Source organism: Anolis sagrei, chromosome X, assembly GCF_037176765.1.
Source record: "Anolis sagrei isolate rAnoSag1 chromosome X, rAnoSag1.mat, whole genome shotgun sequence".
Taxonomy (NCBI): Eukaryota; Metazoa; Chordata; class Lepidosauria; order Squamata; family Dactyloidae; genus Anolis; species Anolis sagrei.
This window is the reverse complement of record NC_090034.1, coordinates 2,971,952-2,990,134: the sequence shown is the minus strand read 5'-3', so window position 1 is coordinate 2,990,134 and position 18,183 is coordinate 2,971,952. Positions and strand designations below refer to the sequence as shown.

Here is an 18,183-nt window from a genome sequence, read left to right as displayed (position 1 = left end):
GCCGAAGGTTCCCCATGCCTGTTTTAGAAGATGGTCATGATTTGAGTGAAACTTCACAGCTGCAGGTGGAGGAGTCGACCGCTCCATCTGTGAGCTCAGTGCCTGTTGATTCCCTGGCTCCCCAGTCCCAGGATAATGAGTTATTCGGCCTTGAAGGTTCTGGGGATTTAGTTAGGGAGGACCGTTTGCAATTAAGGGTACGCCGAAGTGCTCGGCTTGCTAACAAACGGGACGTTCGAGTTCAATGCAATGGTTTCATGCTAGGAAAGCATATTTAACAACCTGATTGAAGTCAACCCTTTGTCAGTGCAACTTTGCTTACACCCTGTTAACTTCTCTGGAATAGTCTCGGCTTTTGGGGAAAGCTTTGGCTCTTTGGGACTTTGGTTTTGATCTTGGTTTCTGGGGATTTTGTCATGCTGCCATGGATTCTTGTTTAACCAGTGCTAAGGGATTATACTTCATGTTATTTGCCTTTGGACCTTGGAAACTTTGCCTTTGCATTTAAGACTCTGTTTTGGCTACTGAATTTTTGCAACCTTATTTCTATGTTTATAATAATAATAATAATAATAATAATTTATACCCCGCTACCATCTCCCCAAGGGACTCGGTGCGGCTTACATGAGGCCGAGCCCAAATACAACAATACACGCAATAATAACAACAATACAAGCAATTAAAATTTTAAAAACATGGACAATAAGATATGCAAAATTAACAATAAGACAGCACACAATTAAAACTGTGGGAAGGCCAAATGTAAAATTAAAATTGAAAATAATGCTGGGGCATGGGCGAAAAGGTGGTAGTGGCGTTTGTGGAAAACATACAAGCAGACCTAAAATGTAAAGTGCTTCGGAGGACAAAGTGCTATGGGATCACCTCAATACCTCTGAGGATGCTTGCCAAAGTGCAGCGAAACGTCAGAAGAGAATGCCTCTAGACCATGGCCATACAGCCCGAAAAAAACTACAACAACCCACTGCTATAGGATCATTATTCTGGGAAGGCACATTGGAACAACCACGTCTTCAAGCTCCTCCTGAAGACTGCCAGAGTTGGGGCCTGCCTGATGTCCCTAGGGAGTGAGTTCCAGAGTCGAGGGGCCACCACCAAAAAGGCCCTCTCTCTCCTCCCCACCAATTGCGCCTGCGATGCTGGTGGGATAGAGAACAGGGCCTCTCCAGATGATCGAAGGGATCGCGTGGGTTACACGTTTATGATTTATGTTTATAATTTATGTTTACATGTTTATGACTTTCCTTTTTCTTCAGTAAACTACAAAACCTACAACCTTGGTGTATGGTGGTGTTCTGAGCATTGACACCTTCTGTGTGGAAAGCCCCCCCCCCCTTTGAAATGGCCATACTCACATTCCTGACCACAGTACTATTGTCTTCCGAGCACGCGCGGTACAACGTCCTGAGCAGAGGTTCCATGTGTTGGGTGATGTGGTCCTCCACATGCTGCAATAGTATCCCCAGAAGCTGGGAAGACTTTATTCTGGTGCCTTCCACCCAATCTGTCATGTCATGACAGAGACCGGGAAGGATTTTGAACAAGTTTCTGATCACAAGCTCCCGGCATCCCAGTCCTGGACGGGTCTCTAAGGTGGGAGAGAGAAAGAATTCAGGGAGAAGGGAAGTCTTATTGGAAAGGTTGTTTTTAAAAACGTTCTCAGGTTACTACAACAATGCCCAAACGTTAATCTTTCCATTGACACCAAGGCACTCAAATCAACAAGCGGATCTGTACACAAGCAAGCCCTGAAGCATTTCCCTAGCTTTCTGTGGGCCCTTTGATTGTGCAGCTATCAGCTAAAAGAAAGGAAAGCCTAAGCTAAAGAGCATACAGACCACAGAAGTGTTTGTGAAGGGCCAAAGTTTGCCCAGGTTTGATATCAAGAGTTGATCTGAGATCATTTTCAAGTTACCATAGAGAATACCCTACCGCAAACCATTTCAAACTTCTTAAGAGATAACACTTGGAATTAAGTAGGTCAAATGTCTCCAAAGTTCTATAATTTTGCAATTAATCTTTTTGGAGGAGATGCTATTATGAGAAGGCATGAGGCGTGAAGAAATTGTTGGACGAGGCGGTTGGGATCCTGCCCAGCCTTGTGATCGAGACTTGTTTTGCAAAAGAACAGGCTCTCTCTCACGCAGCATTACCACCACCTCTTCTGTACCCTCCACCATCCACCTGGATATTCAGACTCAAATTATTAGTCTTAGTGTCATTACTAAGTACTTTCCTTGGAGGGAATCTGGAGCAGCATTTCTCAACCTGGTGGTCAGAGAGATCACCAAAGACCATCAGAAAGCACTGCATTTTCTATGTGGGTTCTGTGTGGGAAGTTTGGCACAATTCTAGTGTTGGCGGGGTTCAGAATGCTCTTTGATTGTAGGTGAACTATAAATCCCAGCAACTACAACTCCCGAATGACACATTCAGCAATGTTCACATTTGGGCATATTGAGTATTCGTGGCAAGTTTGGTCCAGATCCATCATTGTTTGAGTCCACAGTGCTCTCTGGATGTAGGTGAACTACAACTTCCAAATTCAAAGTCAATGCCCACCAAATCCTTCCAGTATTTTCTGTTGGTCATGGGGGTTCTGTTTGCCATGTTTGGTTCAATTCCATCGTTGGTGGGGTTCAGAATGCTCTCTGACTGTAGATGAACTATAAATCCCAGCAACTACAACTCCCAAATGTCAAGGTCTATTTTCCCCAAACTCCTCCAGTGTTCACATTTGGGCATATGGAGTATTCCTGCCAAGTTTGTTACAGATCCATCATTGTTTGAATCCACAGTGCTCTCTGGATGTAGGTGGACTACAACTCCAAAACTCAAGGTCAATGCCCACCAAAGCCTTCCAGTATTTTATTTTGGTCATGGGAGTTCTGCATGCCAAGTTTGGTTCAATTCCATAGTTGGTGGAGTTTAGAATGCTCTCGGAGTGTAGGTAAACTATAAACCCCAGCGACTACAACTCCCAAATGTCAAGGTCCATTTTCCACAAACTCCTCCAGTGTTCACATTTGGGCATATGGAGTATTCCTGCCAAGATTGTTCCAGATCCATCACTGTTTGAATCCACAGGTCTCTCTGGATGTAGGTGAACTACAACTCCCAAACTCAATGTCAATGCCCACCAAAGCCTTCCAGTATTTCATTTTGGTCATGGGAGTTCTGCATGCCAAGTTTGGTTCAATTCTATCGCTGATGGAGTTCAGAATGCTCTTTGATTGTAGGTGAACTATAAATCCCAGCAACTACAACTCCCAAATGACAAAATCAACCCCCTCCCTCCCACAATCCCACCAATATTCAAATTCGGGCGTATTGGGTATATGTGCCAAATGTAGTCCAGTGAATGAAAATACATCCTGCATACCAGATATTTACATTACGAATCATAACAGTAGCAAAATGACAGTTATGAAGTAGCAATGGAAATAATGTTATGGTTGGGGGTCACCACAACCTGAGGAACTGTGTTAAGGGGTCACGGCATTAGGAAGGTTGAGGAATACTGATCTTGAGGGTGCTATTGCAAGTTCTCTGTCTACAGCAGTGATCCGGGACCACTTTGACCAGGGACCACTCAACAACATTAGTACCAAAAGGGTTACGAACCAGTTTTTGGTCCACTTTAGATTTGGTTTGGTTATTTGAGGTGCTGATTCAGAAAACTGAATTGGATAGACCACATCAGCTCTAGTTTCTGATACAGAACATATGCTACCCAGTAATCACCACCTGCTAGCCTTGACTCGAGTATAAGCTGAGGGGGGGGGGGGGGGGGGCTTTTTCAACCTAAAAAAGGCTGAAAAACCCACCTTATTCTCAAATATATACAATCTTTTCAAATGTTTTGGAATACTTCTGTTTGGAGTTAAGTTACAGAGCTTCAATGACCTGCTTTCAAGCAGGTGAACATGGCATGGAGAAAGTTGACTTGCCCAATCGCGGGCTGTTCCTCGTATACTCACCTCCTGGAGGATAATAAGGTGGTGCAGAATAGAAGTCAAGCTTATCCTTAATATCCTCTTCATTTTCTTTTTCCCACTGCAAACCTATTCTCTTCCAGTAAGTGAGAGCCAGCTCCCTAAGTGGAAAACAAAGGCATTTCAAAGTGTCCGTTACAGGCCTCACGTTCAAGTTGTTTACAATTAACTATTTAAAAAGTAGAGTTCGTTTAGAATTTCAACAATAGATACAGTTTGGAATTGATCGGGAAGCATCCACATTTTATAGGAAATGTCACTCCTTACAGGTAACCTCTAACATGCAAATAATTCATCTATTTGTTTTATTATCTATTTATTTATATTTACATTATTTCTATCCTGCCCATATCAGCCCTAAGGCTGTTAAATATCCAGTGGCATGGATTCATGGATCATAACAGATTTATTGCCACTGGCAACCTTCACATCATAGAATCATAGAATCAAAGAGTTGGAAGAGACCTCACGGGTCATCCAGTCCAACCCCATTCTGCCAAAAAGCATCACCTGAGCTCAGTTCAAAACCAAAGCTTTTCATGTGTTTAGCTGATAAGAAATCACCACTGAGGCCCATCAGCACTCCAATGGAGCTCATCAGTTGTAAATATTGGGTATGTAAAAATATTTTTTAACCTCATGACACCATCCCAAAACATAATAGAGTTTCAATAAGAAAAGAAAAACATTGGTTGTTGTAGGTTTTTTCGGGCTATATGACCATGTTCTAGAGGCATCCTCTCCTGACGTTTCGCCTGCATCTCTGGCAAGCATCCTCAGAGGTAGTGAGGTCTGTTGGAACTAGGACAATGGGTTTATGTATCTGTGGAATGTCCAGGGTGGGACAAAGAACTCTTGTCTGCTGGAGCTAGGTTTGCATGTTTCAACTGACCTAGCAAAACAGCAGAGGGAAAACAATCAGGGACATCTAATCACCTCTCAACAAAAGATTGCCCCAGGCACTGCCAGGCCATCAAATGCTAATCAAGGTGGTCAGTTGAAACATTCACACCTAGCTCCAGCAGACAAGAGTTCTTTGTCCCACCCTGGTCTTTCCACAGATATATAAACCCATTTTCCTAGTTCCAACAGACCTCACTACCTCTGAGGATGCTTGCCATAGATGCAGACGGAACGTCAGGAGAGGATGCGAGGCGTCCCAGAAGAATACCGTGGTCGACGGTATCGAAGGCCGCTGAGAGGTCGAGAAGCACCAACAGGGACACACTCCCCCTGTCGAACTCCCGACGGAGATCATCCACTAAGGCGACCAAGGCTGTCTCGGTACCATGTCCCGGCCTAAAGCCAGACTGTGCCGGATCTAGATAATCCGTGTCTACCAAGAATGCCTGGAGTTGTGAGGCCACCACACGTTCCATGACTTTGCCCAAAAAGGGAACATTGGAAACAGGCCGATAGTTTACCAATTGAGTGGGGTCCAGTGATGGTTTCTTCAACAGCGGTTTTATCACAGCTTGCTTTAAGCTGGCTGGAAAAATGCCTTCCCGAAGGGAGGCATTAACCACCACCTTAACCCACTCGGCCAATCCCCCTCTGGCCTCCTTTAGAAGCCAGGATGGGCAGGGGTCTAGGATGCATGTGGTAGCTCTCATTCCTCCAAGCACCTTGTCCACATCCTCGGTTTGAACCAATTGAAATGAATCCATCAAAATCGGACAAGCAGGTGCTCGTGTTACATCCTCAGAGACTGCCGTTAATGTGGCGTCCAGTCCAGATCAAAGCGACTTTGTCTGTAAAGAACCGAGCAAAAGCTTCACAGCGAGCTGCCGAGTCATCAGGGCACCCATCCTGAATGGTGGGTTTTAAAAGGCCTCTGACAACCCGGAACAGTTCAGCCGGACGGTTCTTTGCAGACGCAATAGAGGCCGCGAAGAAGGTCTTCTTAGCGGCTCTTATTGCCGCGGCATATGACCTTAAAAAGGACACAAACCGTGTTCGGTTTGGCTCGCTCGGATCCGAACGCCACACGCTCTCTAGTTCCCTCTTCTTTCGCTTCAACACCGCCAGCTCCTCAGTAAACCAAGGGGCTGGTTTAGCTCGGCTACTTGAGAGGGGACGTTCTGGAGCGATCGTGTCTATTGCTCTAGTCATCTCCCCATTCCAGAGAGCGACCAGGGCATCAACAGGATCACCAACCGAGGTGGCGGGGAGATGTGGGCGAAACGTCAGGAGGGAATGCTTCTGGAACATGGCCAGACAACAATTCAGTGATTCTGGCCATGAAAGTCTTCTACAACACAATTATGATAATGTTTATTACTCAATATAAATATATTTACTTAGGCTCCTTCTACACTGTCATATAAAATCGAGATTATTTGCTTTGAACCGGATTATATGGCAGTGTAGAGGGAGCCTCAGTGAGCCCTTCCACACAGTCATATAACACAGAATATCAAGGCAGATAAGACACAACATCTGGTTTGAACTGGATTATCTGCGTCCACATTGCCCCATAATTCAGTTTAATGTGGATTGTGAGCAGCTGTGTGGAAGGGGCCAGTCTCTTCCCAAACGGATGAGCCTCAATCTTTGCATTCTCATATGCTGGTGTATTCTTGAGTCTGCTTACTTGTTCTCATGCATTTCATCAGTCAGGCCACTGAGCAGCAGAGGAATTAACTTGTGAAAATAAGAATATCTATCCCGCAGGTGGAGCAGCCACTCTCCAATGACACTGATTACAGCCTCCCTCACCTAGGAAAGGACAAGGAAGAAAAGAAAAGGAGTCAATTCCATTTCCACCCAATATTAAGTCAGGCTGCTGTACTACAAAATCATCCTGATAGGTTTTGTCAGAATCTTGGGTTCTCTTTCAATGAAGGTCTTCAAAACAGGGAAATAATAATAATAATAATAATAATAATAATAATAATAATAATAAGATTTGTGGAATACCCAAAAGCCAGATCACATGTTCCTAAGAGAGAATGAAAACAGAAGCACAGGTGGGCGTTGTTTTCACAGACCACAGGCACATCTTTATACACATCTGAAACAATGGATACTAGGTAATGGTTACTAATGAATGGAAGAACGAAAGACTGTCCAAATACCCAGTGTTAATGTTATGTCTCCTAGTAAAGGCATCTCCTCAGCAGCTCTAGCCAGCACGGACAATGGGAAAGGATGTTAACATGCTTGTTAGACATGCATTCTTTTGCAACCCCTCAATTCAGTTTCACTAGCAAGCAAGAGGGTAAACCAGTATAGACAATGGGAATAGATGATACAAGTGACAGTCTAGTAACCTCTGGAGAGGTTTCCAAACTTCTCATGTTGATGAAATGCTTGTTAGACATGCATCCTTTTGCGACACCGTAATTTAGTTTAACTAGCAAGCAAGAGGGTAAACCAACACAGACAATGGGAAAGGATGATGGGAGTGGCAGTCTAGTAACCTCTGGAGAAGAGCTTGCCAAACTTGTTATGTTGGTGGCACGCTTGTTAGACAGGCATCTTTTTGCAACACCGTAATTTAGTTTTACTAGCAAGCAAGAGGGGAAACCAGCACAGACAATGGGAAAGGATGATGGGAGTTGCAGTCTAGCAACCTCTGGAGAAGAGCTTTCCTAACTCATCATGAAGGTGACACGCTTGTTAGACATGCATCCTTTTGCGACACTGTAATTCAGTTTCACTAGCAAGCAAGAGGGTAAACCAGCATAGACAATGAGAAAGAATGATGGGAGTAGCAGTCTAGTAACCTCTGGAGAAGAGCTTTCCAAACTTGTCATGTTGGTGACACACTTGTTAGACGTGCATTCTTTTGCGACACTGTAATTCAGTTTTACTAGTAAGCAAGAGGGTAAACCAACACAGACAATGGGAAAGGACGATGGGAGTAGCAGTCTAGCAACCTCTAGAGAAGAATTTTCCAAACTTGTCATGTTGATGACATGTTTGTTAGACATGCATCCTTCTGCGACACCGCAATTCAGTTTAACTAGCAAGCAAGAGGGTAAACCAGCACAGACAATGGGAAAAGATGATACGGGTGTTAGACATGCATCCTTTTGTGATACCATAATTCTGTTTTACTAGCAAGCAAGAAAGTAAACCAGCACAGACAATGAGAAAGGATGATGGGAATGGCAGTCTAGTAACCCTGGAGAAGAGCTTTCCAAACTCGTCATGAAGGTGCCACACTTGTTAGACATGCATCCTTTTGTGATACCGTAATTCTGTTTTACTAGCAAGCAAGAAAGTAAACCAGCACAGACAATGAGAAAGGATGATGGGAGTAGCAGTCTAGCAACCTCTGGAGAAGAGTTTTCTAAACTTGTCATGTTAACGACATGTTTGTTAGACATGCATCCTTTTGCAACACCGCAATTAAGTTTAACTAGCAAGCAAGAGGGTAAAGCAGCACAGAAAATGGGAAAAGATGATGGGAGTGACAGTCTAGTAACTTCTGGAGAAGAGCTGGTGAATGACAGCAACACTGAATGACAGCAACACTTGGTGTGTTGATAACACGTTTGTTAGACATGCATCCTTTTGCGACACCGTAATTCAGTTTCACTAGCAAGTAAGAGGGTAAACCAGTATAGACAATGGGAAAGGATGATGGGAATGGCAGTCTAGTAACCTCTCGAGAAGGGTTTTCCAAATTTGTCATGTTGGTGACATGCTTGCTAGACATGCATCCTTTTGCAACACTGCAATTCAGTTTTACTAGCAAGCAAGAGGGCAAACCAACCTCTCATATGATTTTCACACAATATGTGTCTGTCTCTGTATTTCATATAATGTTTACTGTTTATACAAGGTTTGGAATTGTTTCTTCACACATCTTATGCGCTACTGCTGATCCTTGCGTAGTTCCCTCTATAGCTGCTCCATGTGGTTCATCACAAACATTGTTGTCAACAGATTTTCTTTTGTTAATTACCGTTTTAGCGGTAATTACTGCAAGTCAATCAAACAGCATCAGCACTCAACTTCTGTAGCGATTATGGCTCTTTAGTGGTAGGTGTTTTGACTGTGCCTGAAAGGGGTTGGACTAGATGCCCTTTGGGGGTCCCTTCCTCCTCCTCCTCGCTCTCCCTGGCTCTGATTTGTTTGTAGGAGCAGGTGTGTACGTGGGGAGGAAAGCATTTTTCAGGCGACATGCCTAGGGACTACATGTGACACACTAGTGTGTCCTGACACACGGTTTGGAAAACTCTGATCTGGTGGGTCGAACACTCCCCATCCCTGTTGTATAGCAAGACCTGACTGAATTAAGAGGTTACCTGTGGGATGTCGTCAAAACACCGTTGGGCCAGGTGGGAGAGCACATCGTCCAGAGACTTCGCGTTGCCAAACTGAATCACTGCTCCTGTGGCCTGAATGACAGCAACACGGACCCGATAATGCTGGTGGGAAATGGCTTGCATCAAGGGGCCAATGAAGCTTTCTGATTGCAGGTGAAAATGTTCTAGGATGGAAAATAAAAGTTCCAGTCTCATTTTTGACTTTACACCATGTAACAAGAAATTACATGAGTCTACACTGTCATATACTGCATTTACTTGAGCCTATTGCACTATTGGAGCACCCGGTGGCGCAGTGGGTTAAACCGCTGAGCTGCTGAATTTGCTGACCTAAAGGTCACTGTTTCAAATCCAGGGACCAGGGTGAACTCTATCTTTTGCCAACCTACACACACACACACACACATATATGCATATATATATATATATATGCATATCCCTGTGAAATAATGTCCAGTGTGGGAGAAAGAACTCTTCTCTGCTTGAGGCGGGTGTGAATGTTGCAGTTGGCCAGCTTGATTAGCACTGAATTAATAATAATAATAATGTATTGTCGAAGGCTTTCATGGCTGGAATCACTCAGTTCTTGTGGGTTTTTCCGGGCTATATGGCCATGTTCTGGAGGCAATTTTTCTCCTGACGTTTCACCTGCATCTATGGCAAGCATCCTCAGAGGTAGTGAGGTCTGTTGGAAACTGGGAAAAAAGGGGTTTATATATCTGTGGAATGACCAGGGTGGGACAAAGGGCTTTTGTAAGTTGGGCTAGGTGTGAATCTTTCAACTGACCACCTTGATTAGCATACAATGGGCTGACTGTGCCTGGAGCAAACTCTTCTTGAAAGGTGATTAGATGTCCCTGCCTGTTTTCCTCTCTGTTGTTTTGCTGTTGCAATGAAAATGAACAAAATCTGGCTACCAATATTAAAAAACAATTTTAGAGTTTTTTAATATTGGTAGCCAGATTTTGTTCATTTTCATGGTTTCTTCCTTTCTGTTGAAATTGTCCACATGTTTGTGGATTTCAATGGCTTCTCTGTGTAGCCTGACATGGTGGTTGTGGGAGTGGTCCAGCACTTCTGTGTTCTCCAATAATATGCTGTGTCCAGGTTGGTTCATCAGGTGCTCTGCTCTGGCTGACTTCTCTGGTTGAAGGAGTCTGCAGTGCCTTTCATGTTCCTTGATTCGTGTCTGGGCAAGGCTGCCATAGGTGGTCCCTATGTAGACTTGTCCACAGCTGCATGGTACACAATGGTAGACTCCTGTAGAGGTGAGAAGATCCCTCTTGTCCTTTGCTGAACGGAGCATTGGTTGGATTTCCTTGGTGGGTCTGGAGATAGTGTGTATGTTGTGTTTCCTCATCAGCTTCCCTCTGCGGTCAGTGGTTCCCTTGATGTATGGCAGGAACACTTTCCCTCTGGGTGGGTCTTTGTGTTGACTCTCGTGGCTTCTTCTTGGTGGTCTTGCAGCTCTTCTGATGTCTGAGGTGGAGTCTCCCTTGGCCTGGAGAGCCCAGTTGAGGTGGTTCAGTTCATCTTGGAGGAGGAGGGCTTCGCAGATTCTTTTTGCATGGTCTTTTTGACCATCACCCAAGTCCAAAAAGAAGCCCCATTAAAGCCTTGGCAGACCATGCAAAAAGAATCTGCGAAGCCTACCTTCTCCTCCAAGATGAACTGAACCACCTCAACTGGGCTCTCCAGGCCAAGGGAGACTCCACCTCAGATATCAGAAACGTCAGGAGAGAATGCTTCTGGAATATAGTCCGAGAAACTCCCAGAAACCTTATGATGATGATGATGATCTCTAACTGGGGGTTCACCTGGGGCGGCGCGGGCGATGGAGGCGATGGCGGCGCAGGCCTGTCGTTGTGCGGCCGGGAAGGGGTCTCGGAGGGCGGCGCGGAAGGCGGAGGCGGCCTCGGGCAGGTAGGGCACCAAGACGGGCCCCTCGCAGGCGCCGAGAAGGGCGGAGAGGAGCTGGAGCAGGCCCAGGCGGACCTCCTCGCAGGACTCGCCTTGGCCTTGGCCTTGGCCGGCCTCGCCTTGGCACAACCTCTGGGCCAGCGCCGGCACCAGCACGGGCAGGGCGGACAAGGCCGCGGGAGAGAGGCCTTTCCCATCTCCAAGGCCCAAGGCCCGCCGGAGCAGCGCCAAAGCCTCCTCGCGGCACCGCTCGGCCGAGTCGGAGAGGGCGCAGCGGAGGAGAGGCCTCAGCACCAGGCGCTCCACCTCCTCCGCCGACAACACCTCCTCCCCGCGACCCCCCGAGGACGAGGACAAGGCCGCCCCCAAGCCGGACAAGGCCTCCAGGCGCGCCCCGCGGGGACCCTCCGCCTTCAGCGCCTGCCCCAGCGAAGCCGCCCACGCCCGACGCGCTTGCGGGTCCCCGGACGGACCCGACATGCTGGCCCACTCTACTCCAACGCGGCCTTCCTCGAGACTAGGCCCCGTTGCTAGGGCAGCACATCGTTGCTAAGCACGCGCCCGGCTCCTCGCGACGGTTTTGCGACCTCGCTTTACGGCGAATCACGCTTTACGGCAACCCTGCTTTCCCTATTAACTCTTAACATTCTGGTGGACTTTAGGAGGAGGCTTCAAAGCTCTCTTTGAATTCAGGACTTATGAACTCGAGGAAGAAGAATCTGGACCAGGCCTAGGCCAACTTGGGCTCTCCCTCCAGGGGTTTTGGACTCCAGCAGACAAGAGTCCTTTGTCCCACCCTGGTCATTCCACAGATATATAAACCCATTGTCCTACTTCCAACAGACCTCACTACCTCTGAGGATGCTTGCCATAGATGCAGGCGAAATGTCAGGAGAGAATGCCTCCAGAACACGGCCCTATAGCCCAAAAAAACCCACAAGCACCCTAGTGATTCCAGCCATGAAAGCCTTCGACAATACTCTGAACTCAGGACTTATAAACTCGAATCTGGACCAGGCCTAAGCCTACTTGGACTCTCCCTCCAACGGTTTTGGACTTCAACTCCCACAATCCATGTTAGGGATTGCGGGAGTTGAAGTCCAAAACACCTGGAGACAGAGCCCAAGAATCTGGACCAGGCCTAGGCCTACTTGGGCTCTCCCTCCAAGGGCTTTGGACTTCAACTCCCACAATCTCTGATAGGGATTGTGAGAGTTGAAGTCAAAAACTTCTGGAGAGAGAGCCCAAGAATCTGGGCCAGGCCTAGGCCTACTTGGGCTCTCCCTCCAAGGGTTTTGGACTTCAACTCCCACAATCCATGTTAGGGATTGTGGGAGTTGAAGTCCAAAACACCTGGAGACAGAGCCCAAGAATCTGGACCAGGCCTAGGCCAAATTGGGGTCTCCCTCCAGGGGTTTTGGACTTCAACTCCCACAATCCCTGTTAGAGATTGTGGGAGTTGAAGTCCAAAACACCTGGAGACAGAGCCCAAGAATCTGGACCAGGCCTAGGCCAAATTGGGGTCTCCCTCCAGGGGTTTTGGACTTCAACTCCCACAATCCCTGTTAGAGATTGTGGGAGTTGAAGTCCAAAACACCTGGAGACAGAGCCCAAGAATCTGGACCAGGCCTAGGCCTACTTGGGCTCTCCCTCCAGGGGTTTTGGACTTCAACTCCCACAATCCCTCTTAGGGGTTGTGGGAGTTGAAGTCCAAAACCCCTGGAAGGAAAGCCCAAGAATCTGGACCAGGTCTAGGCCAACTTGGGCTCTCCCTCCAAGGGTTTTGGACTTCAACTCCCACAATCCTCACCACCTCTGAGGATGCTTGCCATCTTTCTGTTTACCATGGTCCCGGTAGCAGACACCATGGCACTCATCAACCAGAGGTTCCCAGAAGACATCACGGCTCTGTTTCACCATTGCCTCACCACCAGCTACTTTCAGTGGGACAATGAGTTCTACGAACAGAAAGATGGAGTAGCCACAGGGAGCCCTCTCAGCCCGGTCATAGCTAACTTCTACATGGAACACTTTGAAAAACAAGCTCTGGAAACAGCCACAAAAAAGCCCACAATATGGTTCAGATATGTGGATGACACCTTCACCACTTGGAGCCATGGAGAAGAATATTTATTTATCGTGTAATCCACAACCATACCATTGTATTACATCTCTAACAGAACAAAACAAACAAACAAATTAAAAACCCCCCACAAATTTTGCAAATGTTCTTGTGGGTTTTTTCGGGCTATAGAGCCATGTTCTAGAGGCATTTCTCCTGACGTTTCGCCTGCATCTATGGCAAGCATCCTCAGAGGGAGTGAGGTCTGTTAGAACTAGGAAAATGGGTTTATATATCTGTGGAATGGCTGGGGTGGGGCAAGGAGCTTTTCCCTGCTGGAGCTAGGTGTGAATGTTTCAACTGACCACCCTCATTAGCATTTGAAGGCCTGGCTGAGCCTGGGAAAATCTTTTTTTGAGAGGTGTTAAGATGTGCCTGGTTGTTTCCTCTCTGCTGTTTTGCTGTTGTGATTTTAGAGTTTTTTAATACTGGTAGCCAGATTTTGTTCATTTTCATGGTTTCCTCCTTTCTGTTGAAATTGTCCACATCCTTCTTGTGGATTTCAGTGGCTTCTCTGTGTAGTCTGACATGGTGGTTGTGAGAGTGGTCCAGCATTTCTGTGTTCTCCAATAATATGCTGCGTCCAGGCTGGTTCCTCAGGTGCTCTGCTATGGCTGATTTCTCTGGTTGACGTAGTCTGCAGTGCCTTTCATGTTCCTTGCTGCGTGTCTGGGCGCTCCGTTTGGTGGTCCCTATGTAGACTTGTCCACAGCTGCATGGTATACAATGGTAGACTCCTGCAGAGGTGAGAGGATCCCTCTTGTCCTTTGCTGAACGGAGCATTGGTTGGATTTTCTTGGTGGGTCTGGAGATTGTTTGTATGTTGTGTTTCCTCATCAGCTTCCCTCTGCGGTCAGTGGTTCCCTTGATGTCTGGCAGGAACACTTTTCCTCTGGGTGGATCTTCATCTTGACTCTCGTGGCTTCTTCTCGGTTGTCTTGCAGCTCTTCTGATGCCTGAGGTGGAATATCCATTGGCCTGGAGAGCCCAGTTGAGGTGATTCAGTCCATCTTGGAGGAGGTGGGCTTCGCAGATTCTTTTTGCACGGTCTGCCAAGGCTTGAATGGGGCTTCTTTTTTGACTTGGATGATGGTTGGAGTTTTTGTGTAGATATCTATCTGTGTGTGTGGGTTTTCTGTAGACGGTGTGACCCAATTGTTGATCTGGTTTGCGGATGACGAGGACATCTAGAAAAGGCAGTCTTCCTTCATTTTCTTTTTTTTAATTGTGAATTGGATTTTTGTGTGGATGCTGTTAAGATGGTGCAGGAACCTGTTGAGTTCTTCTCCTCCATGGCTCCAAATGGTGAAGGTGTCATCCACATCTCTGAACCATATCGTGGGCTTTATATATCTGTGGAATGACCCCAGTCATTCCACAGATATATAAACCCATTTTTCCTACTTCCAACAGACCTCACTACCTCTGAGGATGCTTGCCACAGATGCAGGCGAAACATCAGGAGAAATGCCTCTATAACATGGCCGTATAGCCCGAAAAAACCTACAAGAACCTATTGATTCCAGCCATGAAAGCCTTCGACAATACATTCTTAACGTTCTGATGGACTTTAGAAGGCGGCTTAAAATCTCTCTTTTTAAAGAAGCCTTAAAATCTGTACTCAGGACTTATAAACTCAAGGAAAAAGAATATGGACCAGGTCTAGGCCAACTTGGGCTCTCCCTCCAGGGGTTTTGGACTTCAATTCCCACAATCCCTCTTAGGGATTTATTTATTTCAGTTACTTCTACCCCGCCTTTCTCACCCCCGAGGGGGGACTCAGGGTGGCTTACAAACGAAGGCACAATTTGATGCCCATATCAATTATACAAACATACATAAAAGCAATTTAGACAATTAACAGATCAAGATCATCAATACAATTTAGACAATTAACAGATTAAAATCTTCAGTACATAAAATAATAGTAAACAATCTCATGTACTGAAGATTTTAATCTGTTAATTGTCTAAATTGTATTGATGATCTTGATCTGTTAATTGTCTAAATTGCTTTTATGTATGTTTGTATAATTGATATGGGCATCAAATTGTGCCTTCGTTTGTAAGCCACCCTGCTGCTGAGTACGCATGCCCAGTGTGGAACACATCTCATCACACTAAAACAGTGGATGTGGCTCTTAATGAGACATGCCGCCTTATCACGGGGTGTCTGCGACCCACACCACTGGAGAAATTACACTGCTTAGCCAGTATTGCACCACCTGACATCCTCCGGGAAGTAGCAGCCAATAGTGAAAGGACCAAGGCAGAGACATCTCCAGCTCATCCCCTGTTTGGGTATCAGCCAGCACGTCAACGACTTAAATCAAGACATAGTTTTCTTAGAACTACAGAGACACTCGCTGGAACACCCCAGCAAGCGAGAGTCCAAAAGTGGCAGGCCCAAACCCAGCACCTCAATTCATGGGTGATACCAGATGAGAGACTCCCCCCTGGGCACTCAGAAGACTGGGCGACTTGGAAGGCGCTGAACAGATTGCGCTCTGGCACCACGAGATGCAGAGCCAGTCTTAAGAAATGGGGCTACAGGGTGGAATCCTCGGCATGCGAGTGGGGAGAAGAACAAACCACTGACCACCTGCTGCAATGCACCCTGAGCCCTGCCACATGCACGATGGAGGACCTTCTTGCGGCAACCCCAGAGGCACTCCAAGTGGCCAGATTCTGGTCAAAGGACATTTAACCAAATACCAAATTTACAAAATCTGTGTGGTTTTTTTTTCTTTCTTTTTTTTTTCTTTTTCTTTTTAATCTCTGTGTTTGTTTTGCTCTGTTGGAATTGTAATACAATGGTTGCTGATGACACGATAAATAAATAAATAAATAACAATCTCATGCTCCGTGTTCAAAGTTCCAATATCCATTCCGTTCCGTCAATTTCTGCTCATCATCGGGTCTTTCATTTCACTACCAGAATGTCCAAAAGCTTGGTCCCATATCCAGGTCTTCAATTTTTTTCTGAATGACAAAAGGGAGGTCGCTGATCTAATCTCCCCGGGGAGTGAGTTCCACAAGTGAGGAGCCACCACCGAGAAGGCCCTGCTCCTCGTCCCCGCCAGCCTCACTTGTGATAGAAGCAGGGTCGAGAGCAGGGCCTCCCCAGAAGATCTTAAGCTCCGAGGTGGGATGTAGAGGGAGATCCGTTCACACAAATACACTGGGCGGGAACCGTATAGGGTTTTGTAGGTCAAAACCAGCACTTTGAATTGTGCTCAGAATTGGATCGGCAGCCAGTGGAGCTGGCGTAACAGAGGGGTGGTATGCTCCCTGTATGCCGCTCCGGTGAGCAATCTGGCTGCTTCTCGCTGGACTAGTTGAAGTTTCCGAGCAGTCTTCAAAGGCAACCCCACGTAGAGTGCGTTGCAGTAATCCAACCGGGATGTAACAAGAGCGTGGACCACCGTGGCCAGATCTGAGTTGAAGTCCAAAACACCTGGAGGGAGAGCCCAAGTTGGCCTACGCCCGACCTGGATTATATGATGTATTTATGGGTGGTTTTAAAGCTGTAATATAATTATTATATCATTATTATTATGCTATTGTATCACATTATCATATTATTATCAATATTATATGTATGTAAAATATACAGTATTATATTACTAGCCTAGCACAATATTGTTGTTGTTGTTCATTCGTTCAGTCGTCTCCGACTCTTCGTGACAATATTACACTATTAGTGTATATTATATTGTATTATTAGTCTTATACTGTTTCCATGAAAATATTATTAATTAATCTATATCTATATCTATATCTATAAATGCTCTGTTCATAATGAGTACCTTAAAAACAAAAGAACCAATGAACGAAATCACACCAAATTTGGCAACAAAACATCTCACAACACAAGCTCTATGAGGAGCGGCTTAAGGAGCTGGGCATATATAGCCTGAAGAAGAGAAGGCTGAGAGGAGATATGATGTTGTTGTTGTTCATTTGTTCATTCGTCTCCGACTCTTCGTGACCTCATGGACCAGCCCACGCCAGAGCTCCCTGTCAGCCGTCACCAACCCCAGCTCCTTCAAGGTCAGTCCCGTCACTTCAAGGATGCCATCCATCCATCTTGCCCTTGGTCGGCCCCTCTTCCTTTTGCCTTCCACTTTCCCCAGCATCATTCCCTTCTCCAGGCTTGGCTGTCTCCTCATGATGTGGCCAAAGGACTTCCACTTTGTCTCTAGTCTCCTTCCCTCCAGTGAGCAGTCGGGCTTTCTTTCCTGGAGGATGGACTGGTTGGATCTTCTCGCACTCCAACGCACTCTCAGAACTTTCCTCCAGCACCACAGCTCAAAAGCATCTCTCTTCCTTCCAGCCATAGATCTAGATAGATATATATGATTCGCACATATACACACATATATGTATATGACAGATATTGTATCATAGGTTTTAAAGGGACCCCTAAATAAGGACAATGATATATTGCATATTCCAGAGGAGGCAAACCAGACAATCTCTATATCAACACTGGCAAAGGAACAATGGGGAATACTGTTTACCCACAAGCAGAAAGAAATTACATATATTAGAAACAAACACTTCATCATTACTTTATTTTTAAGATCACCAGTGTGGACCACAGCAACACCTGGCAGGGGATAGCTAGTTAAGAATAAATCCTACTAATTTTTGTTCAACTCCTACCAAAACAATTTATTTATTATTCCAAGACCTTTTGAGCAGAAGAGACTGAGCTCGCAGGTGAGTGAGTGAGTGAGTGCAGGTAAGGATGCCTTTCTGAAGGGCCAGAATCCCATAGGATGCTGTGTGTGTCTTTCTGTCTCTCTCTGTGTGTGTGTTTTCCTCTTTCCAGGAGGAAGAGG

The 18,183-nt window shown here is 46.0% G+C and overlaps 1 protein-coding gene across 1 annotated transcript in view; it reads right to left on the bottom strand.

The window, feature by feature from the left end:
* LOC132780029 (dynein axonemal assembly factor 5) overlaps positions 1-11,784 on the bottom strand; it is a 49,627-nt gene extending 37,843 nt beyond the window's left edge. Inside the window, exons 1-5 of the mRNA XM_067460552.1 lie at positions 11,113-11,784; positions 9,275-9,459; positions 6,610-6,734; positions 4,002-4,117; positions 1,377-1,609 (exon numbers count right to left, since the gene is read on the bottom strand). Of these exons, the coding sequence (XP_067316653.1) occupies positions 1,377-1,609; positions 4,002-4,117; positions 6,610-6,734; positions 9,275-9,459; positions 11,113-11,695 (1,242 nt within the window). The 5' untranslated portion in view covers positions 11,696-11,784. The remainder of the gene's footprint in view (positions 1-1,376; positions 1,610-4,001; positions 4,118-6,609; positions 6,735-9,274; positions 9,460-11,112) is intronic.
* Positions 11,785-18,183: the final 6,399 nt, after the last annotated feature.